General features: G+C 41.5%; 1 protein-coding gene across 1 annotated transcript; it reads right to left on the bottom strand.

The window, feature by feature from the left end:
- Window positions 1–20: 20 nt before the first annotated feature.
- Window positions 21–16,795, bottom strand: rimkla (ribosomal modification protein rimK-like family member A). Its single transcript, XM_071475833.1, has 5 exons — window positions 15,836–16,795; window positions 9,199–9,429; window positions 6,932–7,018; window positions 5,428–5,631; window positions 21–4,541 (listed from the first exon to the last, which is right to left on the bottom strand). Exons 1-5 carry the CDS (start codon window positions 15,996–15,998, stop codon window positions 4,021–4,023), a joined length of 1,206 nt encoding a protein of 401 aa, XP_071331934.1. The 5' UTR covers window positions 15,999–16,795; the 3' UTR covers window positions 21–4,020.
- Between the last annotated feature and the right edge of the window lie 3,177 nt (window positions 16,796–19,972).

The following is a 19,972-nucleotide window of genomic DNA, read 5'->3' as shown; positions in this document are numbered from 1 at the left end:
GAAGAGAAGACACATTTTCATTGGTTTTGAATAATGACTCATCTTTATTTTACTCTAAAAAAGAGGGATATATATTTACATCTTTTTGCACATTTGTGAATGACATGATTTTGGGATCCATGTTGTAACACTGTCAGAATGATACAGAAGAGAATAATAGTGAGGGCATTTGCTGAGACTTTTTTTACACAATGTTTTTGCTTATCTTGTACCTAGTTCAGAACCTCTTCATCAAGTCACCGTATGCAGATATAATTAAAAATAAGATTTCTAATGTCTATAGATCATCAACAGAGAGCTGCATCATTTCACTGAAGCATAAACATTGGGTTTTCCTCCTGCAAATCAAAGTATATTGTAAACCTTTAAGCAAACCTCAGGTTTGTTTTAAAACACATTGACATAAAATGTACCTGATGATTGCTGTGAAATCCTACATATTATATACAATTCTGACACATTTATTCTTTATATCAAAACAAAGAATCACTTTTAAAATCATCTCACTACTAGTGTTATTAGTACTAAATTATACAACAAAATGCTTTTTTTTTTGGCATTCAGATTCATTTTTATGTGTTGAGAGGCAGCAAAACGTGGAAACACTTGGGTTTCCTCATATTCCCTTTTTCATTTTCGAGCCAGATATACATTAGCAGCAGTTTGGATTTAAATAGCAACCTTGTGCTCTGTTGTGTTGTTGTACACATTGACTAGTCCAGAGGTCCTTACATGTTTATTCCAGGCTGTCTGAGCACCACACAGGCCAATACATTTTCAGTAATTTTTGTTTCTTTCAGTAGCTTCCATGCCTTTTATTCACTTCATCATGGCCATTGATCTATACAGACCAAGCTGAAAGAAACGTGCCTGAACTAGGACCATCAGTCAACTATGGCCCTCAAGTCAATGTTCCCAAAGGAAACCAGACAGTGAAAAGGCATTTTTAAAGTTGTTAGGGCACAGTTAAATGACCCATCAATGGCTTAGAAATGTTGAATAACAAGGGCTGTAGGAGAGCAATGGACATCTCAGTCGTTCTTATGGCTGGCTTTTTAATGTCTTGAAAGGAGATGAGATCTTTGATTTACACTTATGTACACAGTGTGGAATGACGCAGGGTTCAATACAAAGACGAAGACTTCAAAAAATAGGGGACAACAACAACTGGAGATAGTTCACCCATATAAGCTTTTATGTTGGGATGTTATGTAATGATTGAGCTCACCAGCCCTAGCATGTCAGGAGCGTGAGCATCAGCAGATTTCACAGTTTTGTTTGTCAGATACTTTGAATATATAGATACCGGACAACACCACAGTAGTGTAAATGATGTTATTCTCTCAGTGGAGCCACTGTGATCACTTGACAGCAGGCTTTAAAAAAAGCTGCCTTTCCTGTTGTCTGGTGGGTTTAGATTTGGCACCCTAAGGCAGGCCCCTTTTAGATTTCAGACAGTTAGTAAATTGGCCCACAAAAAAAGGAAAATAAAATCAAGCTTCACAGCGGTTTCACTTTATTGAAACAATATTAGTGCACACAAACCACTTTTTTTTTAAAACTACCATAAATTAGGAAGAAAACAAGGAACAATATGAAACAAGCAAGGAAAAAAAGTGCATGTTAACCATGGTATAGCTACACCACATTGTCTTATACTGTAGTTTACAACCTTTTTTTCATTCTTGTTTGTGTGTCTTTTTGTCTGCCTATGTGTGATGTTGTTTCTGAAGTATGCTTGGATGGATATGCCATGCCTTTGGGGGTCAAGGGTGTGATCCAGGCTGCTTCCCTGAGTTGTGTTCAACAGAAGGGGTTACAAGCCTAAAAACATGAACGTTACTACTGTGTGCTTTTGATCAGATTTGTAAATTATTCTTAATGAACGGCAGTAAACCCAGAGTACGCTCAACGCTGAAAGTTATTTCAGAGGGCGTGCAGGAGGTAAATCAAGAGGAACAGAAAACTATACGCAGTAAGTTGTTGGTTGCTGAAATCCCTGTTTCCTTTTCTAAGGAAAGAAATTCTATTCAAAGAGACTGCAAAAATATAGTTTTCATTTTTTTATTTGTACACCAGGCCAACATATTTTTTGGGTTAGGATACTTCATTTTTTTATCAAAATAAAAAAAAACAAAAAAAAACTAAACAAAACAAAAAACTACATGAAAACAATAAAAGTGAAATCTACAAAAATCATGACTGAGAAATCACATCTAACCAAATCCAGAAACGTTAGCACCAATTTTCAATTTCAACCTTTCAATATTCCAGATCTGTACAAACAAGTTTGTCCACAATGGAAAATTTCAATGTTGGCAGTTATTTCAGCCGTTCCAGTTTTATCAGCTGGATACTACTGAAGCTAATTGACTACCTAAATATTTACAAGAAGCTAAAAAAGAAATAAAAAAATAATACACAACTACCTTTTCAGTTCCGAGACATAAAGAGAGAAAACAGCTGGTAAATCGGGGGCCACAAGGATCCTGGCTGATATGTACTGTATGTCTGAATATCTCTGTCTTTCTATGGCAGTGAAAGTGTTTTTGAGGTATATTTCGCTTGCAGGCGGAGATGCAGGTTTCACACTCTGATACATGTTTCCTAAATATGTCATCTGAGTGAGAGCGAAAAATGCATCTGTTTATCATATCATACTGTGTCATATAAAGTGCTAAACATTGAATGAATTTTAAAAAGCAGCTCACTGCTGCTGCTGGTAAGGCTAATCAAACAAGCTATCTAGGGATGTAAAATTAAAAATCGAGTAATGGCACTCAATTCGTTTTTATATTCCAGGCTGTAAGTCTTCAGCAAAACTGATATGTGTTATCTAGTACCTGGCACAGGTTAGGGCAGTTTTGATTACTTTCACATTAACCTGCTTCATTCACACTGAACAGAGAATTAATTTATTGACACTGTGTTTGCACCCAGGATGATTTTCTGGTATTATGGGTATGTAATCTGAGTAAGTAATATTTTTATTTACGCATTAAAAGGTAAATTATTTGGACACCACAACATCAGCCTCTTATTCACTGTCAATGTAGCAGCTCAAGCTACATTTTAATTCCAAAGTGGGATTCTATGGATTTTAAATTATAGTTATTCACGTTAACCTGGTAAAAAAAGAAATAAAAGAACATTGTGTATACATTCTGTTTTAGCTAGATTTACAACATATGAGATTTGACATGTAGTGAAGAGTGAATTAAACTCTCATTTCAGTTATTATAAATTATGAATTGCATTTAATTTGATGTGAATTTCATGAATTTCCTCCGTCTCCAGTTGCTGCAGGATGGTCCCCATCCTGTTCTGTGTCCTTGACAGGAGCACAACATTGCTACATAAGAACTGACAGTATAATGTGCCTAGCATGAGGATACATTCCTCTACCAAGGAGCTAACCACTTGAAAAGAAAACACTTCATTTTGCCTCCAATCCACCAAACCTGACTACAGTCTCAGCATGAAACCCTTTTTTATGTCAACAACGATTCTCCTTTAAATAATGTTACTGTATTGTGAGGATAAAAACATGGCAAGTGTTTGCCTTATGGGAATCCCACACCCACCCAAAAACCTTCACCCTTACTATTTTGCAAAACAGAAACTACAAGAGGCATTTGGCAGTTATCTTGTGTACTATATCCCACTCTCACCACCATGCTGCAGTGTAAGCTAAGTTTGGATTGTGGGGTTTGCAGGTTGGGAGTAGAGGTGCAAAGATAGGAGAGTCAGGGGAGCAGCCTCAGATCTTTGTTTTTTGTGTGTTTTTAAGGGGAATAGCAGGAGAGGGCTCATGTTTTGGTGTTTGTATTTATGTGGTTGTGTCTGTATGTGTTCTGTTTTTCTCTGATCTCGTTTTGCATTTGAAATCATGTTTTTATAATTTTTGGATTGATATGTCTTTTTGAGAGGAATATCTGTTGCCATGCGAACAGGTGTGTGTACGTGTGTGTTTTTAATGTGTATTTGTGGTGTTTGTGAGTGCAAGAAGCCACTTGAATCTCACTCAGTCAATAACTTGATCTCATTGGCAAGGAGGGTGTTGAAATTGTAGGCTGGATCAGGGAGGTCCGGGAGATCAGGCAAGGTGGGGCCTGTGGACTGGCAGGGCGAGGACTGGGAGGGTTCAGCTAGCTCCGGGTCACTCTCACTGGAAGTAGAACCCACGCTCATGTTGCAGACAGCCTCAGGCAGCGAGCCACCAACAGTGGGCACTGGGCACACCTCAGGCTCACTGCTTGTCTCGCTGGTGCTTGATACGACAGACAGCAAAGACATCTTCCGGGTGAGGCGGCTGGGCAGCATCGACAGGGCGTAGTCGGCAACAATGCCTGCCACGTCCATGCCACAAGCCTGGTCGAAAGCGATGAAGCCCACATTGGCATTGGCCTCGCAGACCACAAATGAGCCGTCATTAAGCTGCAGGAGGTCAATGCCACACACATCCATGCCCAGGATGTTAGACACCTCTATGGCCAGCTGCTTGCCCTGCTCGCTCAGTGGGCACATCATACCCACACCACCTAACAATCAAGAGAGAGGCCGGTTAATACCCACCACAAAATGTCATTCACTCACTTTTCAGAGAGATGGACCACAAGAACAACTTGAGTTTCACACACATTGTCAAAAATTATACAGCTTTTATGAATCAAGGGCAATCAAAAAAATATATGTGGGTAATTAAAGAAAAAAAAAATTTAATATCATAGAATTAAATACCACATCATATCCAGCCTGTGAAAGTGTCAACATGATCTGTTACATAAATGCAGAATAAGCTGGTGACTGATGTCCTAAATATGTCACAGCACATTACAGCCTCAACTAGACCAAAACTGTTCATGGTCTGACATTGGAAATCAGTCTCATCAGCTGGAATGCTGTGTCATTTGATGTCTCTAGGGTGCATTCAGGACAAGCTTGTTGATTTGGAACTGTTCCACAAACCAGTTTTGGGGAACAGATGGAGTGTTATACTCGCAAAAAAAATCAAGGAAGATGCTTTGACTGACTGTTAAATAATGTCCTCATGTACAGGAATGATTAGAACAATCTAGTGGCCCCTTGAATGTGGCACATATAGCAGGAGCTGAACAAAATACAACACAGACCATGTTTTTTTTCTAAAGGTATTTGTTAATAATTAATGCTTTTATAATAAAAAAAAAAACTCTTGGGAAGTCAGTTTGTGGAAGGAGCATAGAAACTGTTTATAAATCAACCTCTCAAGATCTTAATAATAACCAGACTAGTTATAATCCCCCAAGAACAGTGATGCCATTTAACCACATGACTAGAAATAAAACATTACAAACAGTTACTCAGCTGAAGACAAATCGGTGTGCGATAGTATTCAATAGTTAACTAATTTACTATGTCATCACTGACTCTCGGGCATCTGCCTACCCAGGGAGCAGTTGCTCTGCATGCGACCATCAGTGGAGCAGCGTAGCATGGAACCGATGACACGGCCGCCCACCAGGACCACTCGCACATCACGGCCATGCGACTCCTTGACATACTCCTGAAACAGGTAGGGGGTATCATGACGGATCAAGTGGCACAGGTCTGTCAGGTGGTGTTTGTCCCGTGCCAGGAACACAGCCTTGCCTAGGAGAGGGAAGGAGGTATGAGATGAATTAAAGAAGGAAAGATGAGCTTGTTTTCAGGGAAACTGAAGCTGTTTATGTTAACATGAAAAGAAAGTACTTGCACTGTCTGACATTTGCTTGATATTAGTTGAGGTTGGATTACTTCCTCTGAGTCTTTCCTGACAAGTAGCTGCTTTTGCTGACCAAGTCTCATGCCAGTTCCTATTTCTCATATGATGGACAGGACACAACTATTAGCGGCCACAGAATTGCTTCTCACAGAGGATAGAAGACGCCTGTTTTAATTAGCACCGCTTGGCTCTGTCTCCTGGTTGTCAAGCCCTCTGACCCCTGTTCCTGCACCAGGGAAAATCATGTGGTTGCTTGTGTGAGTACGTGCACATCGTGTGTGACTAACAATCCAAATGAGATGACAAGGCAATCCCTTGGTAATAGCATGAAGATGTGAAGATAGACAGTGGCAGGCATGATGTAACACTTCACAAATCGAAAGCAAGACAAACAAGTAATCATGCTCCTGTGACTCAGTGAGACACGGGTACAGATTCATTTGTACAGATGATTCTAAAACAATGAAGAATGTGCACCCTAAGGCATACACCATGTTGTGAATTACAACATTTCACATCTCAATGGCTGGGCAGGGAGAGCACATGAAATTTAAATTTGGGTTCTAGTAAAGACCTGTTAATACCAATTATTCTTAAGAGTTTAGAACAGCTATTTATATTTGCTCACGAGCCTTTATACTTCCTCATGAGAAGAAAGGCAAGCTGGACTTCAGCCAGTGTCAATGGTCAACCACAGAGGGAAATGAAGCAATTCTTGAGACAGCAAACTCCATAAAAAGGGTCAAGTTAGTGGTTGACCAACGGCTGCTTTCATTAACAATGTGCTGCGATGGCAGCCTGTGCTAGCCAAGGTCCATTGTTATTCCCTCACACAATGGCAGAGCCAGTCGAGTGTCGATAACCATGAATAGGAAAGGGCTAATGGGTCAGCAGACACTGGGGCTGATCTCTAGGAAGCACAACATCAATGGCAAGGCTGAAACTTCCCACACAAGCCCCCTGTGAATTGCGTTAACATGAGGAAACTAGGGGTAATTTGTAAACTAGAAACAAAGTCAAAGTCAAAATCAGCCATTCTGTAAGCATTAAACCTTCTGTTTTGTGTTTGTTGCCGCACCTCAGTTCTAATCATTGAACAGTGTGGCCTGAGCCTTCATTGTGGGCGTACAGTGTACCGATTCTTGAGGTGTGGTGTAGATGTGGTTGGTGACATGAAGATGGTCTTACCTCTGTGGCCACGTGCATTCTTCACCACCACCGGGTAGCCCAGTGGCTCCGCCTCATCAATCATCTTACGGAAGTTGTCATGCCCTCCTGGAAAACGCCCATGCACACAAACACATAGCAGGCACACACACACACGCACCCACGCAGAGGTGTAAAATTTATAAAAAACTTGTCCATGTTTTGACAGCATTGTTCACACATAACAGCAGATCACACAAGGTTGGGGGGTGGGTGTGGGGGTGGGGGGTAGCCTGTCACTATGGCAACAGAAGTGACTCAAAACAGCAAGGCTGGAGGAGTGTTTTCCTGAGCTTATACTTATTTTGCAGCTTTATACATGAGATTGGAACACAGCAGTCTCTGAGGAATGCCTTAATGTGAAGCAGCTGACCATAACTGACACTAATTCATAACAGCAGCATGTAGCGACAGATGTGCCTTAGCTTTTTCTGCTTTGGCTTGACAAGCGATTGAATAATGTATAAAAGAAAATTTGAAAAATGGAGGTGTTAACTTCTTTCCTCTTACTTTCTTCATCTCCACTTCCTTCTCTCTCTTCCTCTCTCTCTCTCTGCTTGCCTGTTTGGTCTTCTGTGGCATTCAGTCAAGGGAACAGATGTGGACTACCCTGTCACATGGCTTTTTCCAGATACGTTGATTCACATGTGTTTGCAGTGAGAGGGGGCTAGAACTGAGCGAGCAGGGGAGGGGAAAGAGTGGACACCAAATGTTGGTCCAACCACGTCATAAGCTGCTGAGGTGGTGAACAGGAGGCAGGCAATGACATTTTTTATTTCTTAAAATCATGAGGGGGCATGGGGTGGGGCGTTGGGGGGGGGGGGGGTTACATAAGCTCTCCAGCCGCTCTGCATGCATCGCCTGGCCTACTGTGCAGAGAGACGAATGGAATGTAGGCCAAACATCCCCCTCCTCTTTCTTTCTTTCTCTCTGTCTGTATCCTTCTCTTTCTGCACTCACAAACACCAGAGCACTGTGGATTTTTGCAGAACAGAAAGGAAAGAAATATCTGGTGATGATGTCAGCCTTTGTCTGGCCTTATTAAAAAAAATCAACAAACTGCTACAAATAAGCAGTTGTCTAGCTTGTGTTATGAGGCCTGCTTCCCCACATACCCTGCCTTTCACAACAGTAAATAAAAACCAGTGATGTTAGAGAAATTGTAAAAATCATAAGCGGTTTGGTGGACAGCTAAGAGGATTTGACCAGGTATGTGAATGGGATTTTCTCTCTGCTGTTTGAATAATTGCACTGGAGTAGTGATTGTCACACTAATGGCTTATTAATCTGTTATACAGATTGAGGGCAGCAGTGGCTCAGGAGGTAGAGTGGATCGTCCACGAATTAGAAGGTTGGTGGTTCGATCCCCGGCTCCTCCAGGCTGCGTGTCAAAGTTTCCTTGGGCAAGATACTGAACCCTACTGAGCCCCTGATGGCTGACCATCAGTGTATGAGTGTGTGTGTGATGTATGAATGTGTGAGTGAAGGTGGCAAGTATTGCAAAGCACTTTGAGTGGTCAGTAAGATATATACATGTTCAGACAATTGACACATTTGACACAGCAGTGCTGGTGTTGCATACAAATATTTGACTTTGACTGTAGATGATGCATATATGTTCTCTTATGATTTGTTTATGCATACTAGATAATTTATATGGGTTTTGCTTCACATAATCTCCAGCTTGTGTTCACTCAGTTTCACTTAATTTTACTAACTCGCCACAATATCATTGACCTAAGCAACAAAAGCAGTCCTTAAAGTTTTTTGTAAACACTACATAAGACGGAAATTATTCATGAAGACACTGATGTACAGAGGAATTTTGAAGCTAGGTTGACTGAGTCTGTGGTAAGAAGTTGTGCAGTGGGTGCTGTGATGGACACTGCTGTTATTTGTGCATCTGTATCAAATACTTTTTTCTGTACTCTACTGAGAGAATTACACTCTACATTGTGTAGTCATCACAGAGTGTGAAGAGCCCTAAATCAGGGACAATGCAATGTGAGCATGTAGTAAGTACAGTAAATGCAGTATAGGTCAACAGGCAAGCATCCCCCGATTCAAGATGTGTACTTGCTGTCCACACAATGGGAAGTAGATTTATTAATAAAGTCGGTTACATTATACATTCACTGTCTGACTCGCTGATTATAGTCAAGGAGCGCAGCTTCAGAGGTCTTAGTTACAATAACACTGTGCTACCACAACACCTCAACATTGTGGGAAAGATTGACGTTCTGATTTACCGTAGGAGAAGGTGTCAGGAAGAGGCACCCCATGGCCGGCTAGCTCCTGAAAGGTCCAGAACTTGTTGACACAGTTGAGTATAGCCTGAGGCCGATTGATCAACCGACAGCCCATCTTCTCCAGGTGGCGCAGCACAGTGATGTCACTATCTGACTGCACCCAGGGTGTGGGCACCCGCACCACCACCACCTGTGGATAAGATGTCACCAATTCCTGATCCACTCGCAGACCTGGAGGGTAACATGGGGAGGGAGTGGAAGGTTGGAAAGATAATGACCACAGTTAGACAAAAGATTAATTGTTTATCAGCCTTGGACCTCATACATACAGGTCACTCAAGAAAAGTTTGAGCCCTAGATAAAGCATTGTACAATACATCCCAAAAGTATTTACAGTATCTGGAAACATTGTGAAAGTGGTTGGTGAGTTTTTACATCTATCGTCCACTGGTGGAAAAGTTTACTCCTCTAGTGGAGACTGTTTGTGGACATTTCTCCAGTTGTCACCACACAGCTCTGACTAAGAGTTGGCTGGGTTACAGCACCAGGCAGGGGCAGCCAACTCTAAGGCCTGTGGTGTTAAGCCACAAATTTGGAACGTGCCCTGCCTGCTGATACGATTATTTACATGATGCCCATATACAGTACTCCCCTGCAGTGATGCCAGCTCCACTGCCTTTTGGGCCAATACTGTCATTCTCTCCTGACTGAGAAGGAGATGTCTTTGCTGGTACACTGGCACTCTACACTACTTTGTCTCAATGTGGGGCAGTGGGGTAGGGAGAGATGTCTGAAACCCCAAGGGTGCAAAACTTGAATTTAAGACATAAACACACAGCAGGGAGAAAAGCATTGTTAAAATGTATTGCACAGTATGCAACAACATATTTGTTTTGTTAGGGTCTTTAAAAAAATTCAGGATATTTCTGACTACAATCTAATCCAATATTCCTAAAATTAAATGGTAATAATCCTGTCACAATGAAACATCATTGTTAACTAGTGACTGTTATTTGAAATTTATGGTGTTTTGATTTTTGGAAAGTTATATTGGCATTAGTTTTCAATGTCTCAGCCTAACAGCCTGACTTTAATCATGCAAATGTGAGCTAATTAAAAACAATAGACTGGCTGAACACATCTGCAGTGGTTACTGATCAGCCATTTCAATACAGCACAGCATGTATAAGCCATGGACAACAGGGGAGACTGGACAAAAAGAAGACTGCGCAGTATGATGGTGAGAATTAGTCTGGTAAGGACATGCTATACACTAACTCTTCCACAACCTAGAAATCTGGCAGACTTAAATAGTCAATCGTCATCTCCAGTCTCTATCAACAGCTATCTGGGACTACAGAATAGAACAGGATTTTGATGTAACAGAATATTGGCTTGATATTTATAAGGCAGATGGCAAATTCACTGGCCATAGCCAAAGATTTGGCAGCATTTTACTTGTGACTGGTGCTACTTTGTCACTCTGGATGAGAGGAGGAAACAGAGACAAAGCATGACATTTTTGAGCAGACGAACTGACCCAACAGCTCATCAGGATGAACAGACTGAGTGATGACAAAACCTGTGTAAACGTGTGGGTATGCACATATACTGTATGTGTGAGACAGGGGGTAAGAGAGACATCTGCTCTGGTGCAGAACTTCACCTCGACAGTAACCTGAACTTCAGCCATCTTAGAATCTGCAGATTTACAATAGTGACACCGCCATTGGCTGAGATCATCGGAGGTCACAAGAAGCTTGATGGCTGCTGCATACATAATCACAACAGACAGGCAGCTATTAATGTGCCAGTGGATGCACTGTGCATCAAGCCTGCATTGCATGCATTGTGCACACACTTTAGGTTGGATCAATACTTGTTTTTAGGGTTATTCTATGCACAGACAGGTAGAAGGGAGAGAGAGAGAACAAAAAAGGCAGCAAGCAGGAAAGGTCAGGGATGTCCTATAGCCTTAATAACACGTAGGGAAAGATGGAGGGGGAAAATGAAGAGTATGATCCATGAAAAGCCAACCACTCCTCCTTTTTTTTCTCTTGCTCCTCACAATCTCAGTATAGAAGCAGGAGGATTTGCTGTCTCTCCAGCCCTATTCAACACTCTCACACTGCTCTGATTGTGCAGCCACTGAGAACACAGTGAGTGGTGTTACAGTGGGAAGTGTCGGGGGATGTGGTCTCATGGTTTTTGACAGACAGTATTCACTGTTCACGGTGCTCATCGCATCTCCAGGGGAACCAAACAGAGACCAATGAGGCAGCCAGATGAATCAGTCCTATTCATCTGTGCAAGCGTTCGTGTGCACTGCACTGTCTGTCATGTGACCATCGCCTAAACACTCAGAAACCATCCTGACCATTTTGGTGTATAACAAAGGCAACATAGGTTTTTGTGGCACAATGTCTAAATTTAGTGTGGGTGTGACCAGTTTATAGTTAGAACTGATGGGATTTTTTTTACCTCAACACTAGATCATCATGTTTTTGTGCTTCAATGAACTGTATATGTGTGGCCCATTTTCAATCTGCCTGACAAAGCTAACAAGCATAACAAGCATTCTACGCATACCGCTGCAACGTCACAAAGCAGGCGATGCCGACAAATGCAGTGCCAATGTTTGGCTGGTGGGTTCTGCCAGCCCCAAATGCTGTCTCACTCTGGGACTGGGTATCCTTTTTGAATTAGCCTGATGGAGTAGCAGTTTTCCCCTGTGATTTCTTCCAGTTAGATTTGGGCTAACAATGCCTTCAATGGTCTTTTTACATATCTGTCATCAATACACACATCAGACAAAAACATATATTGCAGGCCTACAGTGAGGCCAGGCAAAAAAATCTTTTGTTCGTCGAACACAGAGGCCATGTAAACCTGCATGTCCCCTGTGACTTAGCCTGTGCACTGTGTAGCTGCTGGCTACTTTGGCACCGACAGCACTTGAACTATCCCGAGGTAGATGAAATTTATGATGAGACAACAAATTGATCTGCCAAAGACAACACTGAATGGCATGTATAGAGAGCTCAACAAACATATTAAACTGCCACAGAAGAATCCTCAGACTTAATACTGGAGGTCAAATCCAAAACACATTAACTGTGATTATGGTCACCTTTTAGGTATTTAGTTTAAGCCTGGGAAGTATTTCAGCATTACTGTGCACTATTTTTCAGATGAGATAGAGCATGGTCATACAATGATTCTGCTATCTAAATTAATGAAGTTCTGAAAAGTGTGAAACATGTTCATGAAGATCTTTTTAAGGTATCAGTTTCCCTTGACATCACACTTCATAGCAACACGCTATTTCCATCATATTATTTGGCATGTACAATACTGTAGTGATCATCAATATCAATAATCTCAAAACACAAAAAATATTCCAATATAATATATTGGTAATATTTTCATATGTGCATACAATCAAATAAATTACAGTCAATACTTAAGTTAAGAAGTTAAGACTCCGGTAATCATAGAGCAGTCGTTCTCTTTGGCCACTGCAACTATGCAAATTACAAACACAAGTGCTTATTTGCAGTATGACCATGTATAAAAAGAAAGGCTGGACATTCACAACAGATAGTCAGATTTAGTATGGAAAGATATGTCAGTCTGCCACGTACTAATAGGGATCTGCTACTCTAGGAATGGTGCTGTTATCCATAACATTAAAAATAAAAGTGACTAATAACTTTTCAGGGTGTGTCAGTCATTACTGTTGTCATTTGAAATATTAGCCCCCTGCCTAGTTGACACAATTTGTAATAATTTAATACAATTCAGTGCATGTGTAGTACATAGTTAAAATAGCATGTAAAAATGCTATTACTGTGTGGTGATATATAGATCTATGTTTTCTGTGTTCCTGGCTTGACAAAAAAGCAAGTAGTGTGAGCCTCTCAATAAAATGCAAATATTCATGTTACAGGCTGCATGTGACAACCTGCGAATGAGACACTGCTGGTTAATTGGCAGACAAGCTGCTTTCCTGGAAGCGCTGGCTTATGCGATCAAGTCACAGCCCCAAAAAGACTGTGCACTCTCTTTAAAAAAATGTTAGCTTGTGACAAAGAACCTCGTTCTTTACCTAAACAATGACAACAGTGGGATATACCCAAGTAATTACTTCAATCAAGACCCATTAAAAGCTCCTTAAAATATTAACCCTTTTTTTTACACTTTTTTCTTCACTGTAAAACAACAGTGAAGAGCTTGTATTTGTAGTTGTGGAGTATGAGCTTCAGAAATAACCAAACAGGGCTTGGCATTAATGCAGTATTCCAACAGCATGTATGTTGATGCTGAGACACACTCACATGTGTAGTGGTAAAGATGTGCCATCTTCCCGTTCACTGACACAGGAGCGTTGCATTTGCCATCTTTGAGGTAAAAGTATGACCAGTGGCATGTGCAAGGATCACAAAGGATTGTGACATCAATTCATATCCGGTCTCTGTTTAAACATCTTGCGGCTATCTGGCTTTGGCTGCCATTATTTGACATCAAACCATAACGGTGTGTGGGCAAGCATGTGCGTATTCATCTCGCCTCCTGAAGACACACCCATTAACTTCAGTGTGAAATGTGGACCTAAACCTGACTTGAGAACACATAAATGAGCCAAGAGAATGAGAAACCTTTGAAATAGCAAGCTGTAAAGGTGTTATCAGTTTTAGCATTGTGATTGCACTCTGACCTACCCTCAAACTTATACTATGTGTGCAAGAACTTATTCTGGTGCAGGTTGACAATGTAACATCTTCTATGAATGGGAAACCTATCTATGAAGCAGTTCTGGTATCATTCCCATTTCTGAAATAAGGTTTACTTACATCCTTTAAGCATTGTTATTTTGTAAATTCTGTAAGCATTTCTGAAATAGCTTGTTCAATTAATATTACATGACATGTAGATGTCAAATTTATACACATTTCATTCGAATGTAAATGCACCCAAGATAGCAATGGTGAATAACTCTTACCTCTTGATGGTCAGTGACCACAAGGGCATTACAGGTTACATGATGGTGAAATACCACTTGTGTTTCCAATACAGAAACAAAAGAAGATTGCAAACATTTAGTAGTGTAGTGAGGCCAGTCTGTCTGCTGGCTGTTAATCTGTAATGTCAGGCCAAAGCTCAGAAGACATTTACTGTATTTGCGACCTGGGGTCAGCATGGATTACAGGTCATGCTATAACTGCCTTGCTCTAGTTGTGATGTCTGTCTTGCTAAGCTACAGGTCTAGACAGTCGTCTACGTACCTATCCGTGTTGGTTAATATACTCACCTTTTCAAGGTGTCACCTCGATGTGTTTAGCATGTTGTTATCCACAAATTAGCCTATTTTTTTACGTGAGATTATCTAGCCACGGCAGCAAAAAGTTGTATGTAATTGTTCATGTGGTAGGCATTCTGTATAAATGCCACAAATATAGAATTTGTTTATGTTCACAAATATTCATTTGGCTGTACCATTGTATGTGAGATATATGTAACTTTTTAAATGCCTTGCCTTCTACTTTAACACTTCACTGTTGGCATTTAAAGGTCTATGTTAAGTATAAAGCTTTGCCATGGCTGAACTGTACAGTTGCATCAATGTAACAGTAAAAGGTGACAGTATGTAGTCTGCAAAAGACATGCTGTCCCCCCTCTACACCTCCCAAATCTTATTCCAACTACACAAATTCTGCCAATGCCAGCCTACACCCTCTATGTGTTAATTGAGACTTACACACCTCACATCTGGTGACACAGCCCCACTTCACGCCACCCTGACAAATTCCATGAGTGTCTGTTTGGTGAATGTTTCTACTGCTACCATCACTTGATCAAGGCCTCCATAGTCATTACTGTGAAATGTTGTCTTATCCTAACAACCAAAACACAGTGTGTCCTGTACAAAGCTGTCCAAGAATGACAACAAAAGACTGACCGAAGATGTGTCAATACAACTCAAAGTGGGTAGCATAGATAAGGTAACATATACACCCTGGCAGATACCCTGAAACAGCAGCATATGAGGTTTAAGCTGATACATGGTTTACTGATTTCAGCTTCGATCATCAATGTGCCATTTTAGTAATCTGTTAAGTAATAAGAAGAAAACAGGTCCACAGATGGAATATGTGCTTCTTTTAACCTCAGTACTTCGTTTTGGCTTCTTTAAGTAGATAACAGAATCACTTTTGATGCTGGTTTAATTTGTTAAATGCTAGTAAATGCATGTGATCTAATTACTTGACTTCTGTTATATTAAAACTATTTCCCAGTTGCTTTGGGTTAATCTTATCATCGGTTGTTGGGAGTGTAACGCATTCAGCGAAATTAAATCAAGCATCATCGCTCCCCTCAGTCTGCAGGCATTCTGGCTGGAAAGTGGGTTAGGCGGTCACGGCTGTGCTTACACTTGGCTTCCTTGCTAGCAGGCAGACCGGGCTAGCCCTCCCCTTGCTTCACGGGAGTGTAGTCCCCAAACAATAACCGTCTGCTATCGACGTTGTGGACCACGTAAAGCACTGTTGATCTCATAAAACCCAAGTTACACTACACCATTAACTTACACAGTTTACGGCCAGTCATGGACTGCTTTGATTAGCCGGGTGGTACTTGCCTAGTTGTCCCTCGCTGATCGTAAGCACGATCTGATCCATGAGAAGAGAGCGGAATTCAACATCCTCATCGGCGCAGCGCTCCTTCAGTGCCCGTAAGATCTGAACTTGGGGATACTCCTGACTGATACGCCGGTCGGTCACGAACCACACCCGAGAACACATTTTGGATGCGTGGATTCAAAAAAAGTTACACAAAAATCCAGGAAACACGCAGTTGTAGCTGTGGGAAGCGGCAGGTGTGTGTTGGCAGCGCGGGATCTGGGGATCGGGCGGCAGCGGAATAGCTCAGAGATGCTCACACAATGGAGACCTCGGTGGCTAGCGGTACAAGCAGGCTGTGCTGTGGCTAAAAACAGGACCACGGCTCAACCGCTGTTCGGGCCGAGCCGGCTAGGATAAATAATCTTCTTTATCACCTTTGTTTGCCTTCATTTGCAGCCATTTAGTCCACCCGGGGCGCAGCTAGACGAACACAGACCCGCGCAAATTCGACACAGGCGAGCCGAAAATGAAGATACCTCTGCCCGCAGAAAGTTGCCTCTGTGGAGATACTGTTTTTGGCAAAATTTGCCCCCCCCCCCCAGGGCAGACAAAAGCTCGAGCGGTGCCGCTTTATATCGGTCCCCTGTCGACTCCAAACTACCAATAAAGTTTCCCCGGGACCGCGGCGGTTACACGGCGCTGCAAACCGCAAAGTCGTCGGTTTATCACAATAAACGGAGCAAACCCCACAGCGACTGCCCTCCCGACTCCGCTTGGCTGCTATCCACGCGGTATTGGTGCTGAAAAGTGCACACGTTTCGTTTACAACTCCGGCTCGCACGCGTGCCCGCGCGCAGCTCGCGGCTCCTGCTCCGAGAGAAAATGTTCGCGCGAGCCAATCGCAACCCGCACGCTCTCCCAGCGTCCAAACAGCACGCGGAAGGTGTGGGCGAGCCGCGGCCGCGGGAGCCAATCAGAAAGCTCCTGACGGAAAGAGGGGCGGGGCGAGGGGGGCGGGGCCTGGCCGGCGAGGGCGCGCGTCAGGGCTGTGTGAACCAGCGCTCGGAGTCTGCAGTGTGCACGAGACCGCGCACTTTCCCCGAACCGGTTCAGACCAGACGGTGCGAGGAGGTCTGGCGAACACCGACGGCGCTGTCTCCATGCTGGAGTGGCAGGAAATGAAACAGGGACATCACAAACCCAAAGACGCCGTCATTTTTTTTTTTTTTTTTTTGTCTTCTCTTCCGTTCTGTTCCACTGTCTTGAAACCGAGAGGCATTTGTTTTACAAATGTAGATGGCCACTGCTCAGCAGTGTCATCCAAGGACACACCGGTTCAGTAGAAGGAAAACACTTCGATGCGGTAATGAGGCGAAATTATGCGAGTGACCCATTTATCTTGCTCTCTTCCCTCCCAGTCCCTGTGCATTAGAATCAGGGACCGTGCGGATCGGGGGCAAAGTCTCTGAAAACACGGACATTATAATATATAGTTTTAGATTCAGTGGGACTTTCCGATGATGTAAGTATTGATAGCATTCATCGCGAATAATGTCCATAATTCTGCTCAGAAGAAGATTTTCCATGCAATTCCCGAACTTGCCTGAGAATCAAAACGTTTTGGAGTTTTCTTCATTATCACACTAATCCAGTAATAGTTTTTTGTACATGCATGGATCCATTGCATACAAGAACTTGTAATAGTTGATTCGTCATACTTTTAATGGTGCTAATTTGCAAAACATTTACTAAATATAGACTAAAAGCACACAGCTGATGACATTATAGTTCTTGTTTATATTCCCAAAGCATTATGGGAACTGTGGTTCCAAAACATGGAGCATGATTATCCCCAGATAGAGGGAAGACACGGAATAATAATAGGAGAGATACAATATAATCCATCAATATTTGTCTGTGTGTATGTATATATACATGCATACATACATGCACAGTCCATCTGAAGAAAATTAGTGGGCAGTAACCTTGATAATTAATTGTTTCTGTCATTTTTCAAGCAGAAATGCCAAACGTTTGCTTGTACAAATGTTTAGCTATGAAATGTGAAAATTTTCTTCTAACTTTTTAATAAACTTTAACCAGAGACACACTGAGTCCCTTCCAACATAAAGCCAGCCTAATAATTTAAGTTATTAGAATAAACAGATCAGAAAATGGTGATCATCAAAGTACACCTGATTATGCTTATAGTTTATCTAACAATTAACCGTAATTCCTTTTTTTATTATTAATTCCACCTTAGTTCCACCTTAGCTCTCTGAGAGCTGCAAGCAGCAGGGAGATTCCTGGATGTCAAAGAGCAGCTGATGGTCCTTTGTTATAACCCTGTTAAGAAAACACACACTCTAAATCACACGTGAATGTTACAGAATATAGGCTGTAATCAACATAAAGGCATATTCTTTATGCAAGCTTCCCATACAGCCTTAGTTCTGCATCGTTTCTGCGTTGCATTCACTTTAATCTCAGCGGATGCAACTCCGCGCATGCGCAACTCTGATCTCTCGCGTCGAGCTCGGTGTGTTATCGCGAGGCGCGGCGATGTTTCTAAGCCCTCTAGGGTTTTCGCCAATAACATAAAAAAAAAAAAAAACAACATCTTTTCTACATCTTACTAATCATTAGTGGCTCTTGCTGACCTAAATAAAGTTCACATCAATAACTGTTAAATGAGCTCAATGCCTCATATCCTCATAATCCTCATAATTAACCAAATCATGTAAATAAAAAAATGTTTCCACATGGACAGCAGCCTAGCTGGCTACTTACATGCTGGCAGTTGGCCAATGACCGATTGATTATCGGTGATTTATTTCCGAAAAAGAAGGTATTTAATGTCTCTATTTTCACAATTCCGTTATGTTCGTTGTGAATATTTTACCTTGACAGAGCGGTATTTTGTTTGTTTTTTATTGGCGGAGCAGTATTTTTAAAAATATTATTCAGCCCCCTCCCCACGTTAATAATTTACATACTGTCTTTATTCGTTATACAAGAGATGGACAGCCTTAAACCATGAAGAGCCGCAGTGTTTAGTTTGATAGTCTTACATTCCGTAGGTTCCACCATAGGAAGTTGCACAGCAGTTTTTTTTTGTTTGTTTTGTTTTTTTTTTTTTTTTGTCTGCCTCCTTTACATCCCCTGAACATGACGCAGTGCAACGTCTCAGAGCCAACAGGATCAAACCGGGCAGAGCCAGTCATGCTGCCCAATCATCACAAAGCAGGGGGAAGGCGTTCGAGCAGACACATTCCTCTTGATAAACGTCGCGCAGGCCGCAGCAGACAGGCGTTTTCATCAGCGAGACCAATCCCATGTTATCAGTCATGTTCACAACACAAACCACCAACGTTTTCATTGAAAAACTACTGTAATCCTTAGATTCCGTGCAAAAATGAACTGTAGCAATCCTGTGACAGCCTATGTTTTACCATCACCACAACTAAATAGGCCTACTGCATAGCCTGATGTGATTTCCTACAATACTGTTAAAGTAGTCGGCAATATTCTTTTTGTGATGAAGTGTGAACATTAAGGAGTATGACTAACAACATAAAGTATTACTTAATTTGTTGAATATATTACATAACAATGTTGGATGGTCACAGATTATTCAACTAATAGCTGTTCATTTTGTAACCACAATGTGAACAAACATTTCATTGTTGGCAGTGGGGTTAAGCCTGCACAGTAGAGATGCATTTTGCAAGGATGAGACATATGAGAAGTCATTTAATGACTTAAAAAAAACACTAACAGTGTTTTGATATGGTTACCCAGAGTTTCCCGTCTTTAAATACATTTGATTAAATAAGAAACATAGATAAGTGTATATTCAAAAAGATTTCAATTGTTTTTTTGTTTTTTTTAAACTATGGAAACATATTGTCTTAGCCTAGAGAGTCCTCTAGTGGTGGGCTCACAGATTAAAACTGGCCCAGAAGAAATTCCAAGAGCTCAGGTATTCATTTTCCGTTCTTTGTTTTTATTTCATAGCCTTAGACTTCAGATTGCCAATACACTTTTGCAAAAAAAAAAAAAATGTGTGTGTATGTGTAAATATTATAATACAACACACTACAATTATTAAGTTGTTAGTTATCATTTTAGAAGACCCGTGTTGTTGTTGCTTA

This window comes from Trachinotus anak, unplaced genomic scaffold (assembly GCF_046630095.1).
Source record: "Trachinotus anak isolate AG129_WGS33_773 ecotype Australia unplaced genomic scaffold, CSIRO_AGI_Tana_v1 ptg000004l, whole genome shotgun sequence".
NCBI classification, from domain to species: Eukaryota; Metazoa; Chordata; class Actinopteri; order Carangiformes; family Carangidae; genus Trachinotus; species Trachinotus anak.
Note: the sequence above shows the minus strand (reverse complement) of the source record. Positions and strands in the feature narration are given on the sequence as shown.